General features: G+C 43.8%; 2 protein-coding genes across 3 annotated transcripts in view; one reads left to right on the top strand and one right to left on the bottom strand.

The window, feature by feature from the left end:
• The first annotated feature begins 6151 nt into the window (after positions 1 to 6151).
• PSMC1 (proteasome 26S subunit, ATPase 1) lies at positions 6152 to 18047 on the top strand. The gene is made up of 11 exons (XM_036882538.2): positions 6152 to 6240; positions 9412 to 9465; positions 10054 to 10150; positions 11661 to 11785; positions 12010 to 12195; positions 12389 to 12517; positions 13345 to 13441; positions 15121 to 15310; positions 15835 to 15986; positions 16592 to 16746; positions 17687 to 18047. Exons 1-11 carry the CDS (start codon positions 6238 to 6240, stop codon positions 17819 to 17821), a joined length of 1323 nt encoding a protein of 440 aa, XP_036738433.1. The 5' UTR covers positions 6152 to 6237; the 3' UTR covers positions 17822 to 18047.
• The window catches only part of NRDE2 (NRDE-2, necessary for RNA interference, domain containing), a 54016-nt gene continuing 51257 nt past the window's right edge, over positions 17141 to 19899 (bottom strand). For both annotated transcript variants that reach the window (XM_036882536.2, XM_036882537.2), the window contains one exon: positions 17141 to 19888. In XM_036882536.2, coding sequence (XP_036738431.2) covers positions 19763 to 19888 — 126 coding nt within the window. In that variant the 3' untranslated portion in view covers positions 17141 to 19762. The remainder of the gene's footprint in view (positions 19889 to 19899) is intronic.

The raw sequence follows: 19899 nt of genomic DNA, 5'->3' as shown, positions 1-19899 counted from the left end.
TATCCTTTGGAGTGAGTGGCATGTTGAAGTCTCCTAAAATGAATGCATTGCATTCTCTTTCCTCCTTTATTTCTGTTAGTATTTGTTTCACATATGTTGGTGCTCCTGTGTTGGGTGCATATATATTTATAATGGTTATATCCTCTTGTTGGACTGACCCTTTATCATTATGTAATGTCCTTCTTTATCTTTTGTTACTTTCTTTGTTTTGAGGTCTATTTTGCTTGATACGACTGCAACACCTGCTTTTTTCTCCCTGTTGTTTGCATGAAATATCTTTTTCCACCCCTTGGCTTTTAGTCTGTGCGTGTCTTTGGGTTTGAGGTGAGTCTTTTGTAAGCAGTATAGAGATGGGTCTTGCTTTTTTATCCATTCTATTACTCTGTGTCTTTTGATTGGTGCATTCAGTCCATTTACATTTAGGGTGATTATTGAAAGATATGTACTTATTGCTATTGCAGGCTTTAGATTCATGGTTACCAAAGGTTCAAGGTTATCTTCTTTAGTATCTTACTGTTTAACTTAACTCGCTTATTGAGCTATTTTAAACACTGTCTGGTGATTCTTTATTTTTCTCCCTTCTTATTCCTCCTCCTCCGTTCTTTAACGTTGGTTGTTTTATTCTCTTTTGTGCTCTTTTGTGTTTCCTTTAACTGCTTTTGTGGGTAGTTGATTTTATTTTTTGCCTTTAGTTAGTATTTGGTTGGTCTGCCTTCTTTGCTGTGATTTTATTTTCTCTGGTGACATCTATTTAGTCTTAGGAGTGCTCCCATTTAGAGCAGTCCCTCCAAAATACCCTGTAGAGGTGGTTTGTGGGAGGCGAATTCCATCAACTTTTGCTTGTCTGGGAATTGTTTAATCCCTCCTTCATATTTAAATGATAATCGTGCTGGATACAGTATTTTTGGTTCAAGGCCCTTCTCTTTCATTGCATTAAGTATATCATGCCATTCTCTTCTGGCCTGTAAGGTTTCTGTTGAGAAGTCTGATGATAGCCTGATGGGTTTTCCTTTGTAGGTGACCTTTTTCTCTCTAGCTGCCTTTAAAACTCTGTCCTTGTCCTTGATCTTTGCCATTTTAATTATTATGTGTCTTGGTGTTGTCCTCCTTGGGTCCCTTCTGTTGGGGGTTCTGTGCACTTCTGTGGTCTGATCAATTATTTCCTTCCCCAGTTTGGGGAAATTTTCAGCAATTATTTCTTCAAATACACTTTCTGTTCTATCCCTTTCTCTCTCTTCTTCTTCTTCTGGAACCCCTATAATACGGATATTGTTCCTTTTGGATTGGTCACACAGTTCTCTTAATATTGTTTCATTCCTGGAGATCCTTTTATCTCTCTCTGCATCAGCTTCTGTGCATTTCTGTTCTCTGGTTGCTATTCCATCAATGGCCTCTTGCATCTTATCCATTCTGCTTATAAATTCTTCCAGAGATTGTTTCATTTCTGTAATGTCCTTCTGGTCATCATCCCTTAGCTCTTGCATATTTCTCTGCAGCTCCATCAGCATGGTTATGAGCTTTATTTTTAATTCTTTTTCAGGAAGACTGGTTAGGTCTATCTCCTTCTCAGGGTTTGCCTCTGTGATCTTGGTCTGTATCAGATTCTTCTGCCTTTTCATGGTGATAGAGGTATTTGTGGGGAGCTGGCAGTGTGTTGGCTAAGAGAAAGTCCCTTCTTGCTGGTTTGTGGCCTTCCTCTCCTGGGAGAACAGTGACCCCTAACTGCTTGTGCTGGGTAGCTGCATGCAGACGGGGTTTCTAATTCTTGCCTGGCGCTGTGGAGCTCCGCGGTTGCTGTGGGCGTGGAGCTCCAATATGGCGGAGCCACGTCAGAGGGGGAACGGTAGGGAGGCTGTTTATCTCCATGAGGGGCCTTCAAGCTGTGCTGCTGCCCAGGGGCTTAGGGTGCCTGGAGTTCCCTGGGATTCCCTGCTGCTGGGCTAAGTGTCCCGGGACGCTTCCATCCAGTTGTGGGGTCCCTGTCCCTTTAAGACTTTCAAAAAGCATTCGCTTTCTTTGTCCCAGGTGCGCCGGCTGCCGGCTGCGGGGACCCGCTCGCTGGTCCTACTGTCCTGTTTCCCTAGTTTCCAGCACCCCACGCATGCACTGAGTCTGCACTCTGGTGCGGATGGCTGGGGCTGGGTGTTCAGCAGTCCTGGGCTCCGTCTCCCTCCCGCTCCGACTCCTCTTCTCCCTCCGGGAGCTGTGGGGAGGGGCGCTCGGGTCCTGCCAGGCCGGAGCTTGTATCTTACCCCCTTCGCGAGGCTCTAGCAGGTGTGGATGTGGTCTGGATGTTGTCCTGTGTCCTCTGGTCTCTCTTTTAGGAAGAGTTGTCTTTGTTATATTTTCATAGATATATGTGGTTTTGGGAGGAGATCTCCGCTGCTCTACTCACGCCACCATCTTGGTTCTCTTGCTGCTCCTTTTTGACAAAAAATGTTTAAAGGAGGTTATGTGATTTTAAAAAACCTTATGAAAAATATTTCGATTATCAAAAGTATAATGATATTAAAAATTTCCCAACCCTTTTTGAAACTATTTAACAAAGGGCCTCGGAATAAAGGATCACAGGCAGGATGGATCATGTTTTGATACCTTGTAGTAAAGACTTTGGGCGTGAAAGTGAATGACTCTCCTGACTTGATAACAGATCCTTCTGTGCATCCAGTGTTTTCCAGTTCTTTCCAATCACGTGGGAGAAAGACTTCAAGCTATCATTAATAGTAGTTTTTGCTAATGGATCATTATGTCATTTTTTAGCATATGACTCAGGATTTAAAAGAATCAAGTTTCCATTACTAAATTCTTTCCCATTTATGCAGACAAGAGTTTTCAGCCCACACATCTATAAAATAACAAATAAGGAAAGAATTAATGCCAAACCCTGTCCTTCTAACAACAGCATATCCATCCATAGATAGATGAAATGGGGGAAGACATGACTATCAGCCCAATTCAGCAAATACTGCAGGAGCTCCTAACACGTGCCCAGCTAGAAGACCTCTGAGGCAGCTTCCTGCACTGAAGCCGGGGTTTCCAGGACCAGAGTCCTGCCTCCTCTCGGAAGCTGCCTCAGCCAGGGCCCTGCCAGAACCTCAGAAGCCACTCTGCGCACTTGCAATGAGAGACTTAATGCTGGTCATGAGAAGCCTTCACAGAACGGGAGGCAGCCTGGCTATTAGCAAGAGCAGGAAGTCTCTGTCACCCCTGGTGGGGACAAAGGGAGGTTTGAGCCCGGGGCTCTGTCACTCTGGGAGCTGCCGTCCTGACGGGAGAGCACTGGTGCCCCAATGGACATGCAGCTGCCGCCCTGGATACCAGGGCCAAAAGGCAGGGAGAAATGCTCCAGCTTTCTCCATCTCCGGCTCTCTGTTCTCCCACCAGCACTGCTCATTGACACGGTGGCCTGAGGAAGGCAAGGATCAAATGTGAGGTACTGTTGGTGTCCTCTTGAACATACGAGGGAACTGAGCATAGACAGGAAGGTGACATGCCTGTGTTTGAATAGCTAGTGTGTTTGGGAGTATAATGGCCTCCCCAAGGATGTCCATGTCTTCGTCTCTGGAACGTGTGAACATGTTAGATTACATTGTACGGGGGAACTGTGATAGACGGACTATGGTTGCTAATCAATTGACCTGAAGAACCGGAGATTCTCCAGGATAACCTGGGTGCGCCTGTTGTAATTGCCAGGGTCCTTAAAAGTGCGAGAGGGAGGCAGAGAAAGCAACGTGATGGCAGAAGTGGGGTCAACGTTGCTGGCTTTAAAGTGGAAGAAGGGACTAAAAGCCGGGGAAGGCAGGTGGCCTCTAGAAGCTGGAAAAGTGAGGGAGGCTCCTTGTGAGCCTCCAAAAAGGAATGCACTGGATTTGTGGTAATTTCTTACAGCAGCAATAAGAAACCATACAGCTAGTAGGTGATGGAGTCCAGATTCAGACCCAGGTGTTCTGATACCCAAATCTGCTAGTCTCTTGCTTTGACTCCAGCCCCTGACTCCATCGGGAGTTTTATGTATCTGGTTTTTACTGCTTTGCTGCATGGTCTCTAGTCTCCACTTTCACTGCTCCCAACTTAGGGCCTCTGCACTGGCTAGTCTTTCTCCCCGGAAACTCTTCTCCTAGATATCTGAATAGCTCCCTGTCTCATTCCTTCAGCGTTTTAACTCAGATATCTTCCTATTTAAAGTCAGAACCACCACCCACCATGGTTGCACTATTCCTCCCCTTCTTCCCTGTTTAATTTTCCCCAAAGCATTTATCATCATGTGGCATACTATATGTTTTACTTAGTTAGTTGTGTATTGTGAAATCCATTAGGGAAAGGATTTTTGTCTGCAGTATCCCTGGGCCCTGGAGGAGAGCCTCGCACATTGGTAAGTGCTCAGAAATTGTTTGCTGAATGAACTGTGAGATGGGATAACGAGATCTGAACTAGGCAGTGATGGAAAGAGACATGGGAGGATGAAACATGGTGGAGTTAAGTGACAAGACTTAACCACTGAGCAGGCTGGGAACGGGAGAGGGAGAAGAGGGGGCTTTTGGCTTGGGTCTCTGCCTGTTGTATATTAGCCAGAACAGAATGTACATGAGGGGTAAACAGGTCCTAAGGGAGGATGGCTAAGTTCAGTTGTGGATATTTGTAGGTTGTCCACGTGTATGTGTACACAGAAAGAGACAGAATAGATATACATACATACTCAAGACACAAGCATATGTGTAAATACATATACAACTATACATTTATAAATATATGTATACATTATTGTGAAATATGATACTATGTTTAAATTCCTGGATAGTCTAAACAAAGCCTAGGCAAATTACAAAAAAGAAAAAAAAAAGACTTCCGCATGTACCAAAGACAAAGGTAATTAAGGTGACTCTTCAAAATCTCCCATCTTCTTCCCAACCCCACCCCTTATTTCTAAGGCAGAAGTATATTACCTGACTGGGTCAGTTCCTGTGCCTCCTTTCTCAGAGAGATCCAAGAAATTGGTAATCTGTAGCTAAATCTAAGGAGAGCAGAGAAGTTCGGTTTAGATAAGAATAGCTAAGAGAAAGCAAGGAGGGGGCAGAAAGACTGCTTGGAGCACTGGGTGCTGGGGGGGACTGGAAGTTGCAAGAGAAATTGTTGCAGAAGTGGCTGTCAGCTGGGTGGAGAATGTTGAGAGGGTTATGAAAGAATTGAACATGTTTTCTGTGCATTTAAAGCACTTCTTAATGCATGCCATCCAGAATTTAAGTCTTAAGTTCTGATTATCAGCCTATTTTTCTTTGACTGTGACACTGTATCAGGAACCCTGCACTTCTCCGGTATACACAGATTGTCTAGACATTCCACACAACTCTGGCACTGCTTTCGGCATTCAAGAAAGAAGAGTTGTCTTTCTCCTAACTTATCATACTGTTTCCTGAACCCATATAGAAGCCAGATTTGGTAGTGGAGGTCGACAGTGTCGGGACTTTCTATTGCAATACTTTAGTGATGATGAAAAGGTAGAGGTAATTTCCTGTATGTATTTTGTAACTATTGTGTGTTAATTAGCGTCATTTTTAGTGTTCCCACAATCTAAGATGCATAAATTAATCAGAAGCAGCAAAACAAAACAAAATAAAAATCAAACAAATCCGTCTAAATTAGCAAGATGCAGCATTTTGGACACCTGTTAATGGAAGCTGCAAGAGGCCAAAGGGACGCTTGCCATCTTTCCAACATCCTGGCAGATGTAATAAATGATGAAATTTACCAACTACGTGCAAGAAGAGGGATTTTAAGACGATATTTGGCATCATCATAAATCACAAGGCGTCAGAAAAAAAGAAACAGATTTAGGTGATTCATTAGACAAAGAAATACTCTTAGATGAGCAGGTTAACTTCAGAAACCAGATAACTTGAATGTTAATGCAAAAGTATGTGTTAACCTCACAATTCCAATTCCATTCCATTTCTTGGAGCCAAAGTAAAGTTCTTCCCAATTATGATTTTTGCTTATTTAAAATATATTATATTTTCACAATCGCTTTGTTCTTTGAATATTTGTATAAGGTTCACAGCTTGCTTGTAAGTTTCATCGTTGCTGCAACCTGCCAGTTCAATGGCCCCGGGGAGCACGACTTCGTTCACGCGGGATTTGGCTCCTATCAGCTTCCGTAGCGTCCCTTGGCAACTTCCACTTCTGAGGGGCCGTCTCGGTAAGTGCACTTCCGGCAGCGGCGACTGGGGCGGCCGCAGCAACATGGTGAGTGACTAAGGGTTTCGGCTGATGGTCGCGGTGCGACTGAGGCTGAGCTGCCCGAGGCGAGAGAACGGGCAGCTGCCGAGGCACGCGGTCTGCCCGCTTCCCCGCCCGCCGGCCTGGTCTTCTTGGGGGGACGGAGGCCCCCAGAGACGGCGCTCAGGTCCGCCGCGGGCCGGGGCCGACCGGCGGGCCTTGGCCTGGGAATCTGGGGCCGGGACTCGGCGCGAAGGGCGTTCCGGGTGGCTGGGGGCCGCTGAGCGGGCCGGGCCGCGCGACTTTGCGTCTCCGCCGACCCGGGCGGGCTCCGCCGAGCTGCGCGGGAAGTTCCTGGGGCGAGTGCCGAGCCGCTCGGTGAAGGGATGCGCAGCTACGGGGGGAGAGGTTCGTTCAGCTGGGGAGCAGGGCTGCAGGCGCGGCAGGCCGCTCCCGCGGGGGCACTTGGACGAAGCGTTAAAGAGTGACGCTCCTGTGGCAGGTGGAACTCGGAAGGAAAGCTCGGGAGTCGTTAGTGATAGTAAAGGCAACTAGCGTTTATTCGTTAGTTCACTAGCAAAAGTATTCATTGAGCAACAGCACTTTTTTTCTTTTTTGTCCAGGCTGTGCTCTGGGTGCAGGGGATGAGCATGATTGACGAAATCTATGCCTTCAGGAGCTTGCGTTCCAGAGCAGGCAGACACAAAATAGAAAAAGAAATATGTATTACGATGTCGGAGAGCGGGACAGAGGTGGATGGGGGAACCATTGTTATATAGGGCCTCTGTAGAGAGGGATAAGATGGGGCGGGATGACTATTTTACGTAGGGTGTCGGCGAAGCCTCTTAGGGGGCGGGGTTTGAGCTGAGATCGAACTGGGAGAGTAGCCTTTGCAAATATCTGAGGGAAACGTGGACCCGGCAGAAGGAACAGCAGGTGCAGAGCGCCTGAGGTGGGAACGTGTTCAGCCTCTCTTGAACAGCAAGGCTGCCGGACAAAATAATTTTATAGGTCTTACAAGAACTTTCGGGTAATATGCTAAGCATGGTAAGCATGTGCCAGGTACTTTTTCCAGCGTTTTCTTACTCTTCACAAGTCTCTTGACAGAAGTATTATCCTCACTTTAACCAAAGAGGCAACTGAGATACAGTAAGCGGTTGTGCTAGAACACAAACCTGTCTTTTCTAGAATCCTTGCTGTGATGTACTAGATACCCATGCAATAGAGAAACACACAGATACTAGTGCCCAAGAAATCTGAGTGATTCCTGACTATATCTATGGCAAGCTTTATGACAATAGGCAAATTACCTAATTTTGCTGGGCTTCGGTTTCCTTATCTGTAAACTAGTGGTAATAGTAGTACCAATTTCACAATGTCTCTAAAAACTAGATGGTATCCTGAGATTGTTTGGCACACTGATTGACATAGTAAGGGCTCAAAAATGGGTACACTTGTTAAATGCTATTTGAAGCAGAGAAACATCATGTAAAAAGCCCCAGACATGAAGAAGTTTGGAACCTATTCAGGAAAATGTTTTTCAGTGGGGCCAGACTTGCAGGACCATGAGAAAGGTAAATGATGGGTAAGGTAAGTAGGGAAGGTTAGTTGCAACCAGATTGGCAAGGGCCAGGCATGCCATGCTAAAGTTTGGACATTAACTACAAATGCTTGGGAGCAGTTGAAGATTTTTGAAGAGAATTAAAGGATCAGCTTTTTGTTTTAGAAGATAATAGCTGGACTGCTGAGGGGAGAAACTGGACCTGGGAATCTCAGTTGGTAGGCTAGAATTCAAATAAGATATGATGGCCTGGACAAAAACAGAGATAGGGATAGACAAAAGAGAGTGAAGAGCTGAACCAGAATGGATTTGTTTGGAGCCCAGATTTTGTAACTAGACTGACAATTAAAATCCTGACTCTAACATTTCTTACTCACCAATAATGCTGTATTGGTGAGTAGTTACTGTGAGTCATGCAAAGTGCAAGGGGTTTACTTCATTTTCAGCAACAGATAGGAGGTGGTATCAATCGTGTTTTCCAGTCAGGGACAGCAGGCTCAGGGAGGTGACCTGACTTACCCAAGGTCACACAGCCTCATGATGGAGTTGGAATTCAAACCTGGATGCATCTAATTTCACAGCCCATGTTCTTAAGCTTGTTACAGTTCCTCATCTAGGAAGTGGGAATAATGAACCCCACCTTGAAGGACTATGTGGAATTAATGACACAGAAAAGGAAAATGTCTAGCACAAACTTAAGCACATAGTAAGCATCTCACAAACATTCGCTGCCCCAACCAACAGAGTTCCTTACAAAGTATAAGTAATTATTAAAGGCCTATAACTTGGATAGCCTTTTGCAATATAAGTTTCCCAAAATTTCTCAGAGCCTTTTATTAGCTTTTTCAAAATAAAGCACAAAGTTTTAAGAATCTTGCATGTAGGGAAGTATATTTGACCTTAACTCTTACAGGTAACCATGATATGTTATTTTGTCTTGATAATGAAGCTTTTAGTATATTCATTTAGAGGTGCCTACATGAAAGTGATTTGAGGGGACTGAGAGGGTTCTAATCAAGTACACTATTACTTGTTTAAAATGCCATCATTTCTGAAACATTGCTCTGTGTTAAACATTGTCCTGTAACAGAAGGGTCTTATCTGTAAGTCAGAAATCCCACTGGGCTTCTTAATACACTTAAGTTCTTGATACCTTAAGGTGCTTCAGCTTTTCAGGTTGGAAAGAAAGGCCTGCCCAAGGGCTCCATGCTTTCTGGATATAAGTTGCTTTTGAAAATCTCCAGGATCTTGGTGTGATCTTAGTAAGGAGCAAATGACTGACAAATGATTGTTGAATAGGTAAAATGATTGAATTTTTATGGCTTAAATTCATGAAATACATTCTTGGTGGCCTCAGTCAAGTAGTTTTCTATTAAAGAATGTCAAGCTCTATACCTTCCCCACAAGAAAGGGTGGTCTTAGAATTTCAGCTTCATTATGATACACCCATTATATCTGTTTCTTAATAGAGTTGTCCTTGATTTAAGATGCAGTCACTAGCAAGGTACGTGACTGATCCAGCAGCTTTTCAGGAAAAAAAATTCTACCATGTTAAATAGCTTCACAATCACAGAAAAATAATAAGGATGTTCTTTTAAAGTGATCATATTGAATTTATACCTCTCTCTTTTTTTCAGGGTCAAAGTCAGAGCGGTGGTCATGGTCCGGGAGGTGGCAAGAAGGATGACAAGGTAAATAAGAAGCCAGATATCTCTGAGATGTGAGTAAATTGTGGAGAAATGCAGCTCCCAGCTGAGCTCTCTGGAGATGCATGAATTGAAAAATGTAAAATAAACGATCCCATGCTTATGTAACCAGCTTGGCCTACAGATCGAGTAGTACCCTTTTCATGTTTTTAGGAAAGGTTATTAACCTAACTGTCAAGTAGATGATTGTGAATTAATGATTTCTAAATGTGTAAAAGTAATTAACATTACAGTGTTAAAATTAATTGCCTGTAATTTTAGTGTTTACTATCCTGAGATGTGAATTGTGTCACATTACTTCAGCTTAAGCTTTTGGTATATAATTCTGAATTCCGATTTCTTTTCCTTATTGAATAATTTATATTGTGTTTTGTAAAAAGAAAGATCAGTTATATTCACCTGTTAAAATTGCAGGAAATTAAAACCTAGATTTTTAAAATGAGTTTTTAATGGCATCCTAAGAGATAAGCGAAATTATACCACCTCAAAATAGGTGATGGTCCCACAGAAATAAGTTTTTGTTTTGATACTACTTCCATGTGACTTTTTTTCCTGCTCTTCTAAAAACTTAAGGACAAGAAAAAGAAATATGAACCTCCTGTACCAACTAGAGTGGGTAAAAAGAAGAAGAAAACAAAGGGACCGGATGCTGCCAGCAAACTGCCACTGGGTAATGACCTGGTTCCTCTTTGCTGTCTCCCAATTCCTAGGGGAACCAGCTCTGTACATAACTTAGGGTTCTGAGTTAGGAGACGGGTTGTTGAGGCTCTAACTCTGTGACTGCGTTCTCTAACTCTTGTGTGGGGCATTCCTCTAGGCTGGAACAAAAGCTCTATTTTGGTTTTAGCAGTGCACAGTATATGCTGTGTCTCACTTTGAGAAGTTCCATTAATTTCCTTTAAAAACCAGCTCCTCATGTGACTTAAAAGAGTTTATATTAGAAAACAGATTGAGCTTGAATAACTTAGAAACACACTTAGGTCATGAGGAAATGGTATGCTACTTCGTTGGAATTCACATCATGTGATGCCTGAACATAAACATTTTCAGTGGATTTCTACTGAACACAAAATAAAACTCATCCAGGTGACCTGACGCAGCCCACCTCCACCCTCAGCGCCTACCCCTCTCCTTTCTTGTCGTTTACATTGCCCCGCCTCTTGTTCTTCTGACTCTTCTACACATTACAGCCTTTGCCCTTTGCTTCCCTCTACTTGAAAATGTTCTTTACCCAGTCCTTCCTGTGGCTGCCTGCTTCTCATCCCTTCAGGCTTCAGTGCCATACCTCCCATCCCCAGCTAAATAAATCCCTTCCTGCTTAGGTGAAATAATCTTTAAAATATACTTAGTTAAGGACGAAAGGAGTCAGACAGTAAAAAAGGTGCCATTAATCTACCATTATGAATCAGCATTATACCAGTAAAGAATAGATCATCAGGTTGCCAGAAAAGCAGAGAAAGTCTAAAACCAGAGTCCAGTTACATGGAGTAAATATATGGTTAAGGTAACATTTCAGTTCTGTGGGAAGAAGATAGGTCAATTAATATAATTGCTGTTGAAAGAAAATATTAGACCCCTTTTTGCCAGATGGATTACAGATATACATATGAAAATAAATAAATAATTGAAAATTCAGGAATATATTTAGCCTTACCAGAGAGACCTTTTGAAGCCAGGAAACCCAGAAGCCACAAAAGATTGACAGATTTGCCTACATAAATATTAAAATTCCTATCTATGTTGGATAAGACTTCAAACCAAAAGAAAAGACACAAAAGAGAGTGGAAAAAATGTTCAAGGCATGTTAATAATCCTAGTATTTCACAATCCTTCAACAAATGGATGTGTTACCACTAGTCTGCAACAGTGCATTAGGGCTGAAAAGCACTACGTTTTGGTCAGTGGGGTTTTTTTCTTTATATATACACAGGTCAGTGAACATGTCATTTTGTATTAGCTGTTTGTCACCGACCTCATCCTCATTTTTACATGCTCACTTAGAACTGCCAAAATCCCTTTTCCTTTTGCATTTGGGTACCTGCACCAAACTTTGAAATTTTTAGTCTCTCCAAGTAAAATAATCTTAACTTTTTAAGTCTTAACTTTTTTTCACTAAAGAATGAACTGAATTAATTGCAAACTTCAAACTCCAAGTATAATGCAACTTTTTAAAATTACAGTGACACCTCACACTCAGTGCCGGTTAAAATTACTGAAGTTAGAGAGAATTAAAGACTACCTTCTCATGGAGGAAGAATTCATTAGAAATCAGGAACAAATGAAGCCTTTAGAAGAAAAACAAGAGGTAAACTGAAAAATTACTGAAACATTCATGTAAAAAAATAATTCTTAGTACCTATAACTGTCACTGAATAAATGTAATTCAAGTAGTTGATCCTTTCAGGCTCTTACAGATCATTATTAGCTGCCTTTTAAAAGTACCAACTGCTTTGTAAACCTAATGAACTGTCAGCGCCATCTACATTTTAGGCCTAATCTGCTTTTCTTGCACGGCCTACTGTTGTGTAGGAGGAGAGATCAAAGGTGGATGATCTGAGGGGTACCCCGATGTCAGTAGGAACCTTGGAAGAGATCATTGATGACAATCATGCCATCGTGTCTACATCTGTGGGCTCAGAACACTACGTCAGCATTCTTTCGTTTGTAGACAAGGATCTGCTGGAACCAGGCTGCTCGGTCCTGCTCAACCACAAGGTAAGTTGATTGTCTCTAAGAAAGCCTGTAGGAGTACATTTTCCTTCCTCTTAGACTTGCCCACTTGGCAGGTAGAAGTAAATTGCCAAAGCACTCCGAGTGGTAAAGAAAATTGTATGATTGGCATTGCTTTGTTGTAACCGGATTGTGTGAACCTCACCTTCGTGCCTCAAAGCTTACTGTTTCATGTTAGGTGCATGCTGTGATAGGGGTGCTGATGGATGACACAGATCCCTTGGTAACAGTGATGAAGGTGGAAAAGGCCCCCCAGGAGACCTATGCTGATATTGGTGGGTTGGACAACCAAATCCAAGAAATTAAGGTATGTCTAGGAAACAGTTCTGGGTTTTTAGGCTTTTGGTGTCCTACTGCTGTCTTATTTAGGGTGCTCAGAGTGGTTTTGCATGTTTTGCTTTTTCTTTATTGACAGACCAGTAACTGAGAGCCTGCCAGTTGTGGTGTCTGTATTTGTTAATACTGAGTTAGGTATGAGAAAGAACAATAAATTGTATGTTAGTTCTCGCAGCAGCTGCAGCCTACTTTTTATATGTAATGTTTCCAGTTTTGTTGACTTCAGCAGTGGCTATCTGGAAATGTCCGGTGTTGCGTGGGGGTAGGGTGAGTGGCATGCACACACACAGTGGTGATATCCAGAACATAATCCCAACCCTGGGGACCGGGGAGCAGTGGGTCACTCAGGGTGGCTGTGGGTCAGGCTTCTGCACATGTATTCATCTGTAGGAAAATCATTCAGTTATATCACCAGTCTCCATAGGTGACCTCTCAGACATCTGGGAAAAAACCATCATGTTCTTCCATGGTAATAGTCAGAATATTGCTAGCTCTTGTTTGTAGTTTAATTGAAAAGGGTGAATTCTAGCTTTCTTAAGTTCCTTTACTGAGGAAGAACTTAAAAGTTGCTCAAGGCTGACTTCTGGAAAGTGAAAGGGAAATGGGGATGGGTGCAGGGAGCTCAAGTAGACAGAGGTCCTCTTTAGTGTATCCTTGCCTCTAGCTGAAGTCAAGCACATTGCCTCTAATAAGAGTAATTTAAATTATAGCTTATTGTTGAAAATAAGATGTACTCAGGATGCCATAATAATAATTTCATTAAGAAAGTCATTTGTACCAAGTGTTTATTTTCTCTAGGAATCTGTGGAGCTTCCTCTCACTCATCCAGAATATTATGAAGAGATGGGTATAAAACCCCCTAAGGGGGTCATTCTTTATGGTCCACCTGGTACAGGTATGTATGCTCTGTGTTTGACACGTTTCCTGACATTCACCTTCTCTCTCAGCAGCATTTGTCTGGTCCCATTCCAGAAGATTCTGGCACAGTTATCTGAGAGTGTGGCCAGCATCAGAGGCATGGTGGACAACCACTGACATAAAAACTGTTCAGATTAGGTTCATTGTTTGGTTCACTGGCAGTGAGTGAACCTAATATTGGATAAACAGATGAAGATAAAACATGTACATATTTGGGTCATCATGCAGTAAGTTGACCTAAATTGTTCAGCCCAGGACTTGGCAGTTCATTGCCATGTAAATTCCAAAGGAAGAGCAGTTGTTTGAATTGAAACTGTGTTCCAAAGAGAATCTTGGGATAATAGGATTGCCCACATTGGAGGGACCAGGAAACAGCTGTACTCAGAGCACATTGTTCTTGCAGCTCTTCTTTGTACAGCTCAGGAAATTAAGTTTCAGGGAGACTGGTGACTAACCGAATGCCCCAGTGGCTCTGGGAGTTGAGCTGGTAACAGGACTGGAGCTAGAATGCCGGCCTTCCGACCGGCAGCTGTGGGCTGCCTTTGGGGCATGTGCACTGGAATAGGAGAAGCTGGGGTGAAGCACGGGATGGCAGGCTCACCAGGAGGAGGAGGAAGAGCTTGATTCAGTGATCCCTCTGGCTACTGAAGTCTCCAGGCAGCTGGACTTGGCTGTTTTATACCTGAAGAAGTCATCCACATAGAAGGTCCCTTTGTCTTCTCTTTACCATCCTTAAGTGATGCTCTCAGGGAACAGTCCAGCCTTCGGAGTCTTTGCACCTGCCCACCTGCCTGCCCGGCAAAAGGGAACATCATTGCCCCATTTTGTTGGAAAGCTTAGCACCCTGTCCTCCTCCCTGCTCGTACAGTCTTGTGTGTCACTCACCGGCAGCCTCCTCCTCTCCCCTGCAGGCCTTAGGTTGGTCCTTTAGCTCTGCCTCTGTCCTGAGGCAACTGCCCACCCCTTTGCCCACATCCTCACTTGCCACCAAAAGGGCCAAGGTCTTCCAGCTCTTAAGTTCTCAAATTCGGTGCCCTTTGCTGACTGTTGTTTTTGATCTGAAATAGAAATATTAGGGAATAGAGCAGAACTGGAAATGTTTTGAGATCTTCCCCAACGTTGGTGAGAGGCACTTCCCTGTAAGGGCACACCACCAGCTGAGCAGTCAGCAGCCTAGCTGTGGGCATCTGGAGCTGGGCCTGTCTCAGTCCTCAGCCTGTCGTAAGCCTGCCCAACAGCTCCTCTTCCGGTATCCCTGGGGCCTACTGCGGCCTGCTGCTCAGCACACTGAGTTTTCTTAGGTCAAACCTGGAATTCCCAAACCCTTTAGCATCACTGATAGTTTCGTAGGAGTTGAGGTTTGTTCTCTAACTCTGGCTGTGTAGGTCAGGTTAATATTGTATGCAACTTTGAATAACCCAACAAAAAGTATTTTCTGACATCATGATGAATTTAGGAAATTACTTAAAAATAATCAAAATGTTTAGGTTTTTCCAAATTTCCTCTTACCTGCTTTGTGAAACAAAGTCCAGACATCTGGTAGCATACCTTTTCATCATAGGGAGCTGTCCTTTTTGATGTCCATTTAAGTGGCAGTGACAGTTTTTAAGTTAAAACTTGAAGTTTTTTTTCTTTTTCTTTTTTAATCTAAAATAGGCAAAACCTTATTAGCCAAAGCAGTAGCAAACCAGACGTCAGCCACTTTCTTGAGAGTGGTTGGCTCTGAACTTATTCAGAAGTACCTAGGCGATGGGCCCAAACTTGTTCGGGAATTGTTTCGAGTTGCTGAGGAACATGCACCCTCCATCGTGTTTATTGATGAAATTGATGCAATTGGAACAAAAAGGTAAACTTTCTCTTACCTATTTTGTGTCATTTAAAGGTAAAAACCATATAGCTCTTCTCTGAGAATGAACGCTCATTGGCACTCCCTGTATGGCCTGTATGTTGGTTTGCCAGTTTCTACCATACATGGCTTCTCTGTGGATGCTTTAGGCTCTGTTCTCCCAAACTGCAGGGTAGCAGCTACCCAGAAGCTGTGACTTTCTTGAGCCTTGAGCTCTCACTGTGAGCCAGGTACCATCTGGACTCTGGGGACACATCTGGGGGGCAGGAGTCTCCCCTCACAGAGCTCAGTCAAGTTGGATCAGACACCAAATATGGAGACTTCATGCCTGAAATTCTGTCATTTATTCAAACTTTTATGAAGAAAATAATGTGATATATATCTTGGCCATGGGGAGGGTATACTGATTTTTTTGCTAGAATAGTTGAGGGTGTAACATGAGTTGAGATAGAGGTGTTTTTTCTAATTCTTCTCCTTGAGCAGATCAATTAGGTCTTCATTCCTTCTCTTTGTCTTTTCCAAAGATATGACTCAAATTCTGGTGGGGAGAGAGAAATTCAGCGAACAATGTTGGAACTGTTGAACCAACTGGATGGATTTGATTCAAGGGGAGATGTGAAAGTTATCATGGCCACAAACAGAATAGAAACTCTGGATCCAGCACTAATCAGACCAGGTCAGATTTGCTGTTTCATCACGGAGAATTCATGTGCTTGTATGTACTTGTGTTTAAGTCATTTTTGGAGGGGGGATTATAAAATGATACACACGAAGACAAATACTATATTGAACATTAGAATAAGTTGACCAAAACTTCCTTCTGATGTAGTCTGTGCAGTTTTGAATTCCAGTCTTACATCAGGGTCTTTGTTTCCCATAATGAACATTCCATTTTTAGCCTCAAGAGCTTTGTTTAAAGAAATAATTCATTATGATAGCTCAGGTTCATTTTTTACATTTGAGGTGACACCAAAAGAAGCAGTAGCTAATCTTTTTACTTTTAACACAACTGACCTGTTCCACTAACCATGCCAGTCGGAAACTACTTCCACTTGTTTCTGAAGGTACGAGCATAGAGGATTTTAAGTGGGATGAACTCAAATGTAGACATTTACAAACTACAAAGATGAATGCCCACTTTTTAAGATTTGGACAACCTTCCCACAGGATACTGTCTGAAACAGTATGTGTGAAGAGAGGGGCTAAGTAAGGCCTTTTCCTGAGCCAGGGCAGAGTCTGGGGGCTGCATGGGTGTGACTGACAAACCTTTTACACCTGCAGGCCGCATTGACAGGAAGATCGAGTTCCCCCTGCCTGATGAGAAGACCAAGAAGCGCATCTTTCAGATCCACACAAGCAGGATGACGCTGGCTGATGATGTAACCCTGGACGACTTGATCATGGCTAAAGATGATCTTTCAGGTGCTGACATCAAGGTGAGAACCTGGGCTGGATTGTACCTCCTACTGTCATCACATTTGTGTATAATTAGGACTTTAGAGCAGGGCACACAGCGCTGAGTATGGTATAACCTGCTTTTCATGGGAAGCCCTGAGTTTGCAGGCGTAAATGCTATCATTAGGAAGGCAAAGCACATGCTGGGCCTGTTCATCCTGGTACCTGCACTGAACTGCATGTTGTTGGCATCTATAGAACTAGGTTAGTATCTTAGTTGGTGAGTAAAATCACTCTTCAAAATTGAAATTTTTAAAAAATTTTGCTCCAGTTTTTGAAAAATCTCAAGCCTGCACAATAGTTGCATATACCCATCACCTCGATTTACAGAATGTTGCCATTTTACCTGATTTCTGTATACACACACACACTTTATTCTAACTAAACCATTTGAAATAATTATCATGAGGGCTATAACAAGATAGAAACTTCAGGACCAGAATTAGTTTTTAATGTTTTTATCACATCATGTTCCATAGGTTGTTTTACTTTTGCAAGTAATTGTCGAGAAAATAAATACTGTGCCGAAACTTAAAATAGTACGTTTCCTATAAGTAAATGAAATGGATGTCTCTGTTGCCTTAAATTTCTGAATTTCATCTATTTCCTGGGAATACTACTCCCTTTAATGAAAGCAGAGCTGTGAGAACTTAGTGACCTGCCAGGCCACAAAGCTGGTCAGAACCCAGAGCCTCAATTCCTGGGCCAGTCTTTCTTAATCACTCCCAGGTTAAATCACCTCACATCCTTTGAGAAAATAGTTAGAATGTTTAAAACATTATAAAAAGTCCCATCTTTTCCCAAGTGGTTTAAGTAATTGGTGTTTAGTCTGGGTGTTTTATACCTTATTTCAAAATAGCTTGCTCTGAGTTAGAAAAAAAGTAAAAATTACTTCACTTTCTGAACATACTGTTCTTACAGGCAATCTGCACAGAAGCTGGTCTGATGGCCTTGAGGGAACGAAGAATGAAAGTAACAAATGAAGACTTCAAAAAATCTAAAGAAAATGTTCTTTATAAAAAACAAGAAGGTACCCCTGAGGGGCTCTATCTCTAGTGGACCACAGTTGCCTATAAGGAAATGGTTGGGAGTCTCCTGACTCCCCTCAGAGACATGAGGTCAGAGAAATTGCCTGGCATAATCCACGTTCCAGTCGATCTTTTTTAGCAGAACATCCGTGTACCTCTTTGAGCATGATGGTAGGATGCCGGCCGGGCCGCGCTGGTCTGTGGGTCAGCGCGGTGCTCTCCTCCCAGTAAAGCATGCTCCTTCTCAAACTGTTCAGCCTATTTCTGGAGCCTCCACACCTGCTGCTCAGCATTAACTAGCAGCTAGGTCCGGGTGTTGGGAAGTTCTGGGCGATCACAAGGAATGCAGACATCAATGCCTGTTGCCCCCCAACCCTGCCCACCCCCAGAGCAAGCGGTAGATTCGTACAGCAGCAGCTGATGGGGAAAAGAGGGTCATGACCACAAAGTCTTAAGCAACAAAGGCTGTTTCCCTTTTGGAAGGTCTGTGAAATATGGGGTTCTTTGCACTCGGAGTGGGAAAGAAGTGCTGGTGTTGCTAGAGATTGAGGGTTCCTAAGAGAAGTCTCAGAGGGTCAGGGCTGGAGACCTCAGCCAGCCTGCTGCCCCTGGCCTCGGCTCAGAAGCCTCATCCCTCTCAGGAGTGTCAGAGCGTCCTCATCTCTCCATCTCCTGGCTTCCCTTTCCTTCCTGTACAGTATGTACAGTCTTAAAGCCAGTGAGCGGGGCAGATCAAGGTCAGCGTCCACCTGGTTGGCTGGCCAGCTTCCTGGGTGCTCTGAGGTGCCATCCCAGGAAGTACAGTAGCTCTGTTGCCCTCCCTGCTTTTTCCCAATGAGTGTCTGGTTTCTAGCCAAAATTCTATTCCACAACACAAGCTTTTCTGGATGAAGTGCCAAAGAAATATGTCTTCAGCAATTAGACCATTTTTTAAAAAGCCAGAGCAGGTTTTTTTTTAGAGCAGGGCCTCAAAGAAGAAAAAGCAGTTTCCTCCCAACTGTTATTAGTGGTGAAAATGACTGCATGGCACTAAATCTCTTTGTGACGATAAATGGCCTGAGTGGGGGTACTTCCATTTCATTCCTTTCATGGCCCTCAGAAATCAAAAGAGCACAACCTGTCAGGCCTCCATACCAGGCAGTGCTGATGTGCCAACATGCACCTGGAGCACGTGGCACGGACAGGGCTGGTCTGGTAGGAGGGCTGAGAGGCTCCGTGCTGAGAGGCTGCTCTCCCGCACGCTTCCCTGCAGCGGGGGCCCTTACTTCTCCAGGCAGTGCCTCCCACACTGTGGTGTGAACACAGTCCCCAGGGGGGCCTGTTTGAGTGCAGATTTAGTCTTGGCAGGGCTGGGGGGTGCTCTGTCTACTAGGCTCCCAGGTGATACTGCTGGTCCACGGACAGGCGTCTCTGAGTAGGGCTTAGAGAATCATGAAAAACTTTGAATACTTGACACAGGCTGGGACACCAAGTTTTAAATGACTCCCCACTGCTGTTTTGAAGGGCAAAAATCTCTCACTAACAAACAGCCCAGGGGAGGAGGTCCTAGTGTTGAGTAACAAGAGCTTTCTTACTGTGATGGCAAGACCCAGAAGACTTGGCAGGACCCAAGGATGTTAAATGGGGTACATACGGCTGGGGCTGGCTGGGCAGAGGAAGAATAGAACAGATGACATTTTGCACACCAAGCACGATGGGTTTAGTTACTACATGGCATGATTGTTTTCTGTCCATGTAAACATTTACATATATAATATGCAGACTGATAGCTTTTGTGTCATTTGCACATCAAAAAAAATGTGCAAGAGGTGAGAGACTGATAACCCAGACACAAATTACCAAGGGAACCTTCAAAAGCAGAGGGCTGCACACACACTCAAACACGTGCGTCACAGTCTCTCGTCCATCCTGGCTCGTGGCAGTCCGTGATGAGGCCTCAGAGGCATGGCCCCGGCCCTGCTCCTGGTCTCTAGTCCTCAAGCAGAAGCTCCAGTTCCTCCAGCGGCAGGCGCACCCGGAGCTCCTTCTCGGTCATCAGGTCCAGGATCTCGTGCATCTCATCAGGGAAATAGTCCACAGCATCCATGTACAGCACCTAGGGCAGGG

The sequence above is a fragment of the Manis pentadactyla genome, chromosome 11 (assembly GCF_030020395.1).
Source record: "Manis pentadactyla isolate mManPen7 chromosome 11, mManPen7.hap1, whole genome shotgun sequence".
Lineage (NCBI taxonomy): Eukaryota > Metazoa > Chordata > Mammalia > Pholidota > Manidae > Manis > Manis pentadactyla.
The sequence above is the reverse complement of the archived record's forward strand: the minus strand, read 5'-3'. Positions and strand labels throughout refer to the sequence as shown.

Bases quoted from the DNA above. Each gene is read 5' to 3' on its own strand.
- PSMC1 (XM_036882538.2), top strand. The intron at 10,151-11,660 runs GTAATGACCTGG...TTAAAATTACAG, and splicing joins TGCCAGCAAACTGCCACTGG to TGACACCTCACACTCAGTGC. The intron at 11,786-12,009 runs GTAAACTGAAAA...ACTGTTGTGTAG, and splicing joins CTTTAGAAGAAAAACAAGAG to GAGGAGAGATCAAAGGTGGA.